At 43.1% G+C, this 12,449-nt stretch overlaps 1 protein-coding gene across 1 annotated transcript; it reads right to left on the bottom strand.

Annotated features, from left to right (window-relative positions):
- Positions 1 to 233: 233 nt before the first annotated feature.
- On the bottom strand, positions 234 to 2,683 carry LOC139708886 (centriole, cilia and spindle-associated protein-like). Its single transcript, XM_071620849.1, has 3 exons — positions 2,314 to 2,683; positions 1,485 to 1,639; positions 234 to 454 (listed from the first exon to the last, which is right to left on the bottom strand). The coding sequence occupies exons 1-3, from the start codon at positions 2,681 to 2,683 to the stop codon at positions 254 to 256; spliced, it is 726 nt and encodes a 241-aa protein (XP_071476950.1). The 3' UTR covers positions 234 to 253.
- Positions 2,684 to 12,449: the final 9,766 nt, after the last annotated feature.

A 12,449-nucleotide genomic window follows, 5' to 3' on the forward strand; every position in this document is an offset into this window, starting at 1 on the left:
TCACAGCAGTTCCATGGTCTGCATAAACCTATAAACATTTGAAGCAGTAGGCCTTTGAGTCAGAAGCCTTTCTTAAATTTGTCCTAATGGCAAGAAAGAGAGAACATGGAAGCATACAATGTCAATCTGAGTACAAAAAAATATACAACAAAGTTTGATTAAAGCATGTTTTGAATGGAAGCTGCTGCATGTGTACTGAAAGTAGTCCTTTATTCTGATTAGATCAATTTGCACAGTTGGCCTTCTGATTCCGTCATCTTGATTCAGGCCGTCCTGTGTAACTCCGCTGGTATTCTGTCATCCATATGTTCACATCCTCGGGAGGAGGCACGTTGAAGGCTGCCCTCAAACGTCGCATCTTTAGGCTCTCCCGCTTGCGCTCCTCTTCACGGAACTTGATGGCATACTCGTTTCTCCTCATGGCACGCAGTGCTGCTGGGAACACTTGAGTGTGCTGTTTGAAACCACAAATATATAAAGAGTGAAAATACCACATGAAGTGACAAATAAATACCCACTTTTTCTAGATGTAGTTGTTCATTTCGTATCAAAAAAAAAAAAAAGACTTATTCCAGCCAGCACCAATTAACAGACTGAGTGACATACAATGTATCAAGCTCTTCCTTCATGATTTTTTTTTTTTTTTTCATCATGAAACTACACACCATAATACCTCCCTGGCTTATATTTCACTGGGTAGTTACTCTGTGAGACACAACTCCTACATACACAGGTGACTGGTCCTCCATATAATGTTCTCTCCAGATGAGGGACATTCCCCCCCCCCCCCCTTACTAGAGGGGAAGGCATGATTACACAACATTCAGCAAGACTCGGTGGCCTGTATTCACGAAGGTGGTTGAAATTTAGTCCATGGTTTATGCAAATTTCTTGTGCGTAAATGCGCTGGACAGATCCAACAGACGTCCACTGATAACTGCGCGTTGATACACGTGTGTAAAGGTATGCCCTTTTCACACCTGTTTTGGTCCGTGGACTAGATTTAGACCATGATTTTGCCTAAAACCACCTTCATGAATACGGGCCAATGGGGCTCAAACCTGACCCATTTGATTGCAAGCCAGACACGCTACTGACTGAACCATCTCACTGCTCTGGCTTAAGTCCAGATGACACAGTGGTAAACAGAAGTCACATCATGCAAATAAAGTCTGATATGAATCAAGGAAAGTGAGAACAGATTCTGCTCAATAAAGTCTCATCATCTACTGTAAAAGTGGATATTTTCACGGGACTTATTATTCACGCTCGGCAGGGTAAGAAGAGTTTCGCGTGTTTTTAATTTCGCGGAATCAAGACATCAACCACTGGAACACATGACAAGCAAAAACTTCCACATGCTTTCATTTTCGCGCTAGGTTCTGGTTGCGCGAAATGCGTGAAAATTTCAACACCGTGAAAATTTCCACTTTTACAGTAATCAACAAGCAGACAAATGAATCATGAATTGACTGCAAACTCACATCTCCATGTGCTGATGCTCTGATGTTGAATGTCTTCTTGCCACCAACATCTCGCTTGGAATCTGCCCAACCATAAGCCAGCATTGGCGGCCTCCCAATCTCTGCCTTTTGACCTCTCTCTGGTGCCGATATAGGCCTGGGTTTTTGCCTGGTTGCTACTTCAGGATGGCCGACTATGATTCTACCTACAAATACAATGAAGGACAGTGGGAATTGTTTACAACTGCACAAATGTTATCAACTTCATAGTTTGGTTAGCATAGATCATGCATGCGAACATTCTGCTTAAAACTTTAATCATGATTACAATAATGGATGGTAGACGTCTCAGATATCATTGTTTTCATCAGACAGTGGAAAAGAGATAATATGACACAGAAACTACAGGCAAATTGAGATGAATATAAAGAACCCGAGGATTGCGTGTCATCAGAAATTTGTGTCCTCAGCACATACAGCAACTCTGTTTTGCCACAGGAGTTTTTGCGGTTCACATAGCACTCATATTATCTATTGCTCAGACAGTCATACTCTACAGAAGAACCAGCATTTTCTTGAAATTGTTTTTAGATTTGAATGAAGGAATTCATTTCTCCTTTACACAGTGTGTAAGAACATCGTGGTTCACCCCCCCCCCTGACTTACATCTTGAACTGAGTCACATCATTGTCATATATGCAACAAACATGTAACTTGGGGATGCTAAAAGAAAACATCATCAAATGGAACTCTGCATTGTGCTCAATCGCTTCATCCTTTCTAGATCTACAATGTTGAGTCATTGCATATATTGCAAATTTTCAACTCAGCAATTCCATCAACAATCAACAGGCAGGAGATTCTTTACCTTCCCTTCCCTGGTCACTCCCTTTCCCATGCTCGGCTGTCTCCAAGTCTGGCATCTGCACTTCGCGACTGGAGAGACCCCTTGCCGCAATCGCCCTCCCTCCGACATCCTCTCTGTCGTTACCGCCAGTCCTGGTCCTCTCCTTCTTTGCAGCAGCACGGCGAGACCTGGCGATGCCCACCTGCCTGCCCTCCTCACTCTCCGTGTCCCAGTCCCACTCCACAAAGTTGTGGTGGTGCTCCAACTGCCGACGGTAGGCCCTGTATGAGACATTTTCCCTGTAGCGTTCCCGGTGGTCCTCCCATGACGGCTCTTTGAAGCGGCGCCGATATTCGCTCCTACGGAATCCCATCATAAGTGCGGTTGGGCCTGCACAATTAACATCATAATCACATGAACAGACACACAAGAACTCCAACGACCAAAAAAAACAAACAAAAACAAAACAAAACAAAAACAAAATAAGCCTAACTAGGGAGCTTTGATTTTCACGATGCAGACATTTAGAGGAAACAAAAAACAAAAAACCTGTTCTGCACATGCACAAAACTGCTTATCAAAATCAATCTCACATTGCCTGAATTTTCACGGTTGTTTCGGGCTATTTTTGCATTCACTCAATTCATTACACAGAGAGCTACATGATGCAATGATCGGGACACCATTTTACTTTGTAGAGGTTTTGTCTCCATGTATCAAATCTAAAGCTACTTTGAAACATGACACAGGGAGAGAGAAAAGCCAACGTGAATCATTGTCTAAATGCCTGCAATGCAAATCTAAAGCTCCCCATCATGACAAAGAGTACACACTGAGAAATGCAGTGCAAACTCAAGCTTACCTCAGCCTACGCACCCTTTCTATCTCTCTCAAGTGTAAGAAAAAATAATATGTAGTTAATCACATTTTTGTGGAAGACAGCAGTACCCAGAATATTTAAGACTGGCAATCAATAGGGTTTCTATTTGTTGAGTGTGAAATAAACTTCATACACAAAATTAAGACAGTAGGACTTATACGCTTACCAGGCTTTAGTGCATGTATTGTTGGTGAAGTTGACTATGTATGGGTTTGTACCATTTCTTGGATTTGTTAGGAAAGGCAATTACAATTAAGACGTGTTTGAGATGAATTCAGATACAAGTATTGTACATGTACACTGTGCACTCTAATACTGTCACCAAAGTGAGGGGGTGGGTGGGACATATTATTATTAAGGAGGGGAAGTCTTTCCCTAAACCCATGGAATATACTTCAAAACCAATTGGTAACAAAGGAAACATGTGCGATACGGAACGACCTACAATTACATGACACCATTTGAAGCGGGGCGGGGATACAAAATTTACATCTATTACCCCATGTATACTGCGAGCAGGTTTCAGAGTCTCCTCGAGGAGGTTCGAAAGCCCGCTCTGAAAAAGCTGCCTCTTGTCTGTTTATACTGCTCGCCAAAAGCAGACCCTTGCATAACCGCACCAGCGAGTTACAGCACCCTGCGCCTGAGGTCAACCCTAGCAGACCCAACTGGTTCCTCCCCTCTGATACATGGCAGAGACTCCAACTCTCCCACCTTCGACGGGAGATCTCCCGCCGAAAGCCCATTTTTGCAAAATCTCCCATTCTCCCGCTTGAGATTTCTCCTGCCCTGGGTCCATGTCTCCCACTTGAAATGATTTCTTACTTAGTGTCATCGTATGTTGAAAAATAAGCCTTAGATAGCACGAGAGAGCATCTAGAACCCTAGAGCTTCCAGGGCCCTTAAAGTGGGCCCTGGATCCCAGCTGCAAGGAACTTAACTATACACAGCCCAGTCGCTGTACGTAGGTACGTCGCGACTGTATTCGCACGGCGTAATTACAGCGTCTGGCAGGGCTACAAGGAACTTTGCTATTCGCGCTCGTGATGTGTGCTTCGCGCACATCAAGTTGGAGTCTCCCGTTCGCTAGGGGTTTCAGGTGGGAGAATCTCCAGATCAGAAGGTGCTTGGGGTTGGAGCCTTTGACATGGCGCGGGCTTTTGCACGAAAGTGTGCAAGTTGCGTGGCTTTCTTCAGAGGGGATTGGTCGCGACGGCTGGGTTGTTTATGTTATTGTTAGCAAGAGATGACCTTCAGCGATAACTTCCAGGTCGGCTAAAAGCCATGAAAAGCGGCTTCCTTGAACCCCCTAGCAATTATCAAATTATACTGCAGCAAAGCCTAAGGTTGCTGTAGATCTATAGCTACACAGAAAGATCCGTCTGTCCGGAGGACTCTTTTATATTTTGCCATTAACGCTGTCCTCCGTAAGGGGATCTGTGAAGCCAGACGCAGTCTCTGCGGAACATTCCCCGACGGACAGATACAGACCGATCTTTCGGTCAACTGTATCAGTTCGGGAAACCCACTCACAAGGGGGGCCCCTCCTTATAAGTAACCCGTCCCCCTTATAAGTAACCCCGTCCCCCTTATAAGTAACCCCCGGGGCACCCCTTATAAGGAGTCTCCACGCTTTTTTGCAATGCTACGCGAAAATGAAAGGACTGCGGCAATTCGCTTGATTATGTCCATAAAGCTTCACAAGTTTCCTAGTTACTCACGAAATTTGAGCAAAATCGGTTTGAGGCATCATATCTAAAATCATGGATTTAAATGCGATGTCCAACGACCCATGCGAATGCTGAAATGCGAGCGATTACTGGCGCGAGTGTCGCCAGGCGCGGCGGCGCGGCAATGCTTGAGTGCAGACGTGGCGACTGAGTACGAGAGAGTCTCCGTACTCAGTCGCCACGTCTGCACTCAAGCATTGCCGCGCCGCCGCGCCTGGCGACACTCGCGCCAGTAATCGCTCGCATTTCAGCATTCGCAAGGGTCGTTTGACATCGCATTTAAATCCATGATTTTAGATATGATGCCTCAAACCGATTTTGCTCAAATTTCGTGAGTAACTAGGAAACTTGTGAAGCTTTATGGACATAATCAAGCGAATTGCCGCAGTCCTTTCATTTTCGCGTTGCATTGCAAAAAAGCGTGGAGACTCCTTATAAGGGGTGCCCCGGGGGTTACTTATAAGGGGGACGGGGTTACTTATAAGGGGGACGGGTTACTTATAAGGAGGGGCCCCCCTTGTGAGTGGGTTTCCCGAACTGGTATAGCATGCTCTGAAACCACCCCCTGAAGTGTAAAAATAGGTGGTTTAAGAGCCTGATCTGATCTGATCTGAGCTGAGCTGATCTCCTAACTCAGACCATGTGCAGTCCTAGCCCCGGAGACCCGCCGCTCTGCGGCGGGGTCCTGGCGGCTACCCCGCAGTTTCGTTCAAGTGAGAATCACGAACAACTCCCTATTGCCACATATGCGGCAACTTCACAAATAAACCGTGGCTAAATGTCCATCATAAACACAGTGACAATATAAAATGAAATATACACTACCCCATTGCCTTGGTCCTTCTCACCAATTTATCTGGAAACTGCATAATTTTCCACATTTTTTAGGAGTAGGCGGTCTGCCCTAGTGGAGAGCTTTGCTGCTATTTTGAACGTGTATATCCATCAGTACGCATCTACGCATGCGTAAACAATGACGTCAACGTTACGGACGCAAAAGGATATGAATAATGCATCATCGCACGGTGAATATGCATCATGTAGCGAGTAATACAGCTGTCAATGCACTGCACTGAATGCATTGTGTGCGCATGTGCAAGTGATTGTGAGTTTTAGTGAGCATCGGTGAGCTGAAGATATTTGCCTTATAAGACAGCATTTTCTGCATCATAAAGCAATGAAATGCATCAAACAGTCGCCGATGTGAATCATTTAGGTTTAGTCGACCCATGTAAGTATTCCTGGTAGTTTTTGTTGAAAAATTAAGGAAATAGATCTACAGCGCCGGAACGGCACCCGTTGGTACAACATTAAAATATCGATGCCAAAACGGCGCAGCCCCAACACTGTACGTTGTACGTTGGGGCTGCTGGTCGCAGTTAGTGCAGTCCTAGCTCCATTTATCTTTTGTCTGTTTAGTCTCTATACTGAGCTGCTGCTCGAGGCTGCTATAGAAGGCGTCAGAACCTCCTTTTTGCTTAGTATAAACGGTGTCATTGATTAACAAATTTAATTTACTTTTATGTATCGGGCGATGCAACTCAAGAGTGATATCCACACAGCTCAGACAGGCACAGCACGCATGCAACAGAACACTACAGTGATCAAGGTGGACACCGCACATTGCATTCGGAACTCGTTCAACAACCCACGCAGTTACACTCAGTATTTACTTTGCACTACGCGACGCATCAGTCATAGACCATAAAATATTACGTGTATTTCATTAGACATTACTATTTCTAAGGTAGTTTACAAGTTATGCCACAAACACAACCTACCGCTGCAATAATTACTCACCACAATAACAAGAACTTCAATTCGTAAACGCTGTTTGAGATGACCGTCTCCGTCACATTCGGCATGCTACGAGGGTCTGTTCGTGTTTTGAACAAAACTTGTTTATATCACGTGACACGGTTAGACGTTTATCAAGCTGGTCTTTTTTACAATGCTTGCAAGAGACAACGGCAAGAAAATAAAACCTGAACATCAACGATTTTCCTATATATTTTAAGCCTCCAAACAATCTGAAAAACAGGGTTAATTTTTCAATTTCGAAGCAGATGTTGATATAATGTAATACTCCCGACAAATTACAAGAAACGACTGGGCAAAGTTTATACATAACCCAAAGAGATTTTCCCTACAGTGGCGGGGAGGAGAAAAATCTCTTTGACCACGGAGTTACAACTCCTTGTTTGACCATGGACCTATATATAGGTCCATGCTTTGACATAAACACTGTTCACGATATCTCACGAATTGCTGAGCGGTGGAGTGCTCTACATTCAGAGGTTTTATACTCACTGCCTTGTCTACACTGCGCACATTTGAATCAAAGTATAAAACAGTATATTCGCTAGAAAAACGGCATGACATATGAATACTTGTAATCTCCTTTTCCTACACCTTCGAGCGTAGAAACAGGCCAGCACGACCTATGAGATCTGGCGAGTAGGAACGGCTAGTAACAGTGGCGGATCCAAGGGGAGCGCACCACCCCCTCCCCAATTTCATGTTAACACAAAAGAAATAAAAAGAAAAAATGGGGGAGGGGCTCTTGCACCCCCTTTAATTCTGTAGCGGCGCCCCTTAGAATTCCTGAATCGGTAGAATATCAAATATTGCCTTTTAATACTTATAGGAATGATGCGGATGTCACAAATAGTTTCCGTCTCAGACGCATAGTATTCCCTATATAGGTCCTACACGTCATTGCTTTTCTTTCATGTTGGAATGATGAGCTGCATCCTTGGAACACTGTTTGCATCAGTATCTCTGCAGGAACCCAAACAACACTTTGATGCAACTAAATTGTTATATTGCAAACTTCTCTCTCTCTCTCTCTCTCTCTTTACGTTACACGTTGACAAACAATTCTATCACAAATTGAAGTTATGGGTTTTATATTCTATCAAAGAGAACTAGATGATGTGGAATGTATCGATTTACACATGCGATAAACGACGAGCGCAACTTGTCATTTAAATATACACTTGTAGGCCCTACATGTAATTCGAAGATCCTGTTTATGGAAAATTGTTGTTTGGCCTATTTTAAAGGAAACCCAAACCCAAAGAGAAATGTGGATTGAGTGAAAGCAGCAACATTAGTAGAACACATCAGTGAAAGTTTGAGGAAAATTGGACAATCGATGCAGAAGTTATTAATTTCTACAGTTTTGCTATTGAAACCACTGGCTGAGGAGACTACTCAGGGGCGGATCCAGGGAGGACCGCAACCGGCGCACGCCCCCCCCCCCCTTTATTTTTTGTTGAAACAAAAGAAATAAAAAGAAAAAATGGGGGAGGGGTGCGTGCGCCCCCTTTAATTATGTAAACGCGCCCCCTCTTTACGGAATTCCTGGATCCGCCCCTGCTACTAGAGGCTATGATGTCATGACGTGGACATGTGTTGTCCGATTTTCCTAGAACTTTCACTGATGTGTTGTACTAATGTTGCTGCTCACTCAATCCACATTTCTCTTGGGTTTGGGCAGGGAGGTGGAATTTCCACCTCCCTGGGTTTCCTCTAAGTCAACTGTATGCTCTCAAGTGATTCTTGTCAGGGGCAGTAGACCCACCGGCCAGGAATTCAGTAAAGGGGGGGGGGGAGACGCAGGCCAGTTTATACTTCTGGTGCCACTTCCATAACAGGAATATTCTCATACCACTTCCGGAATTGTGTGATAAAACACACACATACACACACACACACACACACACACACATACACACACACACACACACACCACAAATTTAAAGGGGTGCCGCCCAGTGCTCACTTTTTTCTTTTTAGTACAATAGTTATTTTATTTATTTAAAAAAAACCCAAGCACCCCCCCCCCCATGCTTGGTGAAGGTGAAAAATGTTTGTGTGAAATATTTGAGCATGATTCAAACATAATCAGTCATCATTGGCCCAATAAGTTACTGTAATAGTTATAGTCTAGATTCTAGTTTAAACTTACCGAAATGGCGTCGTTGTTTTCAGAATCCATATCGGTCCCTCCAAGAATGTTATGCAACGCTGCAGTCCTCCCACACGGGGGGGGGGGGGGGGGTACAGTGCAGCAGCCCCCACCCTGGCCCCGATGCAGGGGCCCACACACTACAAGAGGGGCCCACACACTACAAGCTCTGTCTTTTAGTGGGTCCCTCCATTTTTCGCACTTTAAGCAACGGTATACCCGTACATGTACTTCACTTCGATCACTTCTGTTTCTTTTTTACTATACAATGTATGATTACTATAGGTCCTCAATTATTGTACAGTCTTTTCATTTCACTATGTTCTATTGACCTTATTCTCTGTTATCAAAAGAAGTGAGACATATGTTTTGTCGAAAAATGAAATAAACTTTGAATTGAATTGAATTGAATTGAATTGATCACAGCCTACTACTCCGCGAGGCGCGTACACTGATACTGTACAAGGGCGCTAGCTAGCGGCATTACAAGCGATACAGAAATGGTTAAATCGTTTGCTGCTGTTCAGCTAGCTAGCTGTGAAGTGTGCAAAATAGGCGGGCGGCGCGGGCAGGGGTTCCATTCATAAACGGGGACTTGCCAAATAAGGTCCGTCTGTCTCTGATTGGCTAACTCCCTTAGTTACCAAGTGGCTTACGTCCGTGATTCTAGAACGACGTTATTTTGGCCTACTACCGAAGTAGATTAGAGATGGACGCAGGACTTCAAGCTTGTAACTATGCCAACGGCTGAAATTTGCACACGACACGCACAATTTACGTCGCAGATCTCATTGCGTCCTCAATCGAAAGCTCCCTAGTAATTCTTTTGGAGGCACCGAGGCTTATGATTTTAACAAGAAACTCGAAATTAGGCAAAGTATATTTGTTTCATATTTTGGGTCAAAATTTTAAACAAAAGAAGGGGAAATGGGAAATATGCGAGGCGAGACGTCGTGTGGTGGAAGCGATGTTGTGAAGGCCAGGGACCCTACACTGACCAGCGCACGATGTTACATTTCACAGAGTGACGGAGAATTGCTTTATGACGTCACAATTGTTTTGTAAGAAATTAATAATACATTTCACAGAGTGACGATACGAGCAGTGCGCAATGTCAAAATTGCCTTGTGGCGTCACAATTGTTTGATTAGAAATTGTTACATTTCACAAAGAGACGGTACGGCGCACTGCGCGATATCAGCATTGCTGTGTGATGTCACAATATTGTTTTGTTACCTCCGCTAAGGGGGGAGGTTATGTTTTCTTTGGCGTTGGTTTGTCCGTGTGCAAAATAACTCAAAAAGTTGTCAACAGATTTGGATGAAACTTGCGGGAAGGTTGAGAATGACATGAGGAACAGATGATTGAATTTTGGTAGTGATCCGGAAATTTTTATGGATTTTATGATTCTTATTATGAAGGATTTTCAACATTTTGGCAGGTAGGGTCAACGAACTTGGGAGTTCAAGCTGCGCATTTTTGAGGTTTTCATACGCGCACCAAAGTGCGTGCTCTAGTTTCTGCTAGGGCAAGGCGCGCCGCGGAGCTGAGAGTTGATGACGTAGCAATGGGAAAGTGGGCTATTTTCGGCATGTATGATGCATGTATGAGTGGAAATCACTGATCTCTATGGAAGAACAAGATCAGTGGTTAACAAAACATGTTTGGCGGAGATCTGCGCTCTCAGAGTGCTTTTCTAGTTTGAAAATGTTACATTTCACAGAGTGACGGTTCAAATGCGCACAATTTCAGAATTGCTTTGTGACATCATTTTGCATATAGTATACTAGGCCTATTTGCAAAATGTCGTCATAGAAGTGATGTCATTTTGCAAATAGTACTTCATGGAGTGTCAAACATGCCAATGGCTGAAAATATCTATAGGTCCAATCACGTGGAGCTCTTTTTACCAATCACACGAGGATATTTTTTTGTTTTATCCAAAATATGAAACTAATATTAAACACTAACCCACAGAACTATACTGATGTATATTTCTGTGTGCTAACTCCCCTGAAACACGAGATTTCTCTTTGCCACTATATGGAAATAGAATAGCGCCCCCTCTATGCCGGCACGCTTCGTGGCGTCTTGCATCGAACCAACGTGAATTCCTTCCGCGGTGAGTCACACATTGGTCAGTTTAGAAGATTCCAATAGAAAATCAGGCAAGGCTTAGCTTTTGTATCTATGGTTATTTCTGCCAGTCTGAATCTGGCTTTAGTAACCGAACACAAGAGATCCTGATATCCCATTTTGTGATATGTTGTTGTTATTTTTCTCCTCTTTTTTTTTTTTTGCCATGCAATGTTGCAGGCGCAGCCACTTTCGTGTTGTACTAAAGCATGTGCGTTGACCACCGCCTCCAGTTGCAGCATGCAGAAGTGAGATGATGACAAACAGAAAGAAATGAAAGAATCACTAAACAATTCACGGGTTTCGTTGTTGTTGTTGTTTGTTCCTGTTTGCTTTTTACACTGTTTTAATTTCACTAATAGGTGCACATGCAGTCATGTGCTTCGGGTATGTATTTGAAAGATTTCAAGACGAAGGAGAGAATAATTATGTGTGCCATAAAGTTTGGAATATAACTGCTATGGTCAGTAACGCTCCATCAACGGGAGTTCGCTCCATCAACTGAAGTTACAACTCAGCACAGTACAAAAGGATTTATTATAAGAAGACCGCACCAGATGAGCTATTATCGTATTTCCATTTCTTTCCTTAGTGAGTGAAATAATTTTATTTTAGTGTGTAATATATGACGTTGGAGCGAGTGCGTGTTTGTCAGTGTCCAAATTAAACAAATATTGTTCTACTTTATACAGTAATACATGTACCAGTTTAAAATACTGCCCTTTATTCATATTTTGAATGTACAGTGCTGATACCGACTGAAATTTACTGTTTGACAGCTGCATGCTTACCACATTCGGCATCATAATCATTATGTTTTGATTTAATCAATACCTCATTTCATTTGAAGACCCCCAATGATGCTTTGAAAACGACGATTTTTTTTTTTTTTTTTTTTACAAAGCCTTTGATTTTTGGCAAAACTATTATCATGATGTCGCCTTGCAAACACACGCTGCTTGATTTTGTCAGACGTTTGGAAATGTGCATTTCTGTGCGAGAAAAGGCACTTCTATGGCTTCTGCAGCCACGCATAATGTCATTTTGAAATAACCATGCGAGGAAGAGTCGCCACGCAGCGCATGCTCAACAATGAGAGCTAATCCAGGTCCTAGCACAAATTCGAAATTCAAACGCTGAAAGAGAGAAAATTCACATTCATGATGGCGATCATGAGCAACACAGTAACCATCAATATTCATTAGTTGTCCAATTGATTAACCTCAAACTGCATCAAAATATGCAACAAACATGGTAAAGCGGGAATATGACAATAGTGTATAGTGTTGTTTTTTTATTTAAAAAAAAATTACCCCACTTTCACCATGATGGTATCATCCTCTGTTTAAGGGTGTTGAACGAAGAAGTTTGCAACATACATTCTCAGATTTCCTTGAACTATGATACATGTATTACTGTA

Source organism: Diadema antillarum, unplaced genomic scaffold (genome assembly GCF_040938485.1).
Source record: "Diadema antillarum isolate AM-2024a unplaced genomic scaffold, OU_Dant_1.0 seq00001381_RagTag, whole genome shotgun sequence".
In the NCBI taxonomy this organism is placed as follows: domain Eukaryota; kingdom Metazoa; phylum Echinodermata; class Echinoidea; order Diadematoida; family Diadematidae; genus Diadema; species Diadema antillarum.

Excerpts from the sequence above, each read along its gene's own strand:
- LOC139708886 (XM_071620849.1), bottom strand. The coding sequence starts at position 2,683 with ATGGGATTCCGTAGGAGCGAATATCGGCGCCGCTTCAAAGAGCCGTCA. Across the intron at positions 1,640-2,313 it reads AGGTAAAGAATCTCCTGCCT|CAACCAGGCAAAAACCCAGG; the intron begins GTTGATTGTTGA and ends ATCCTGAAGTAG. Across the intron at positions 455-1,484 it reads GAGCATCAGCACATGGAGAT|CACACTCAAGTGTTCCCAGC; the intron begins GTGAGTTTGCAG and ends GGTTTCAAACAG.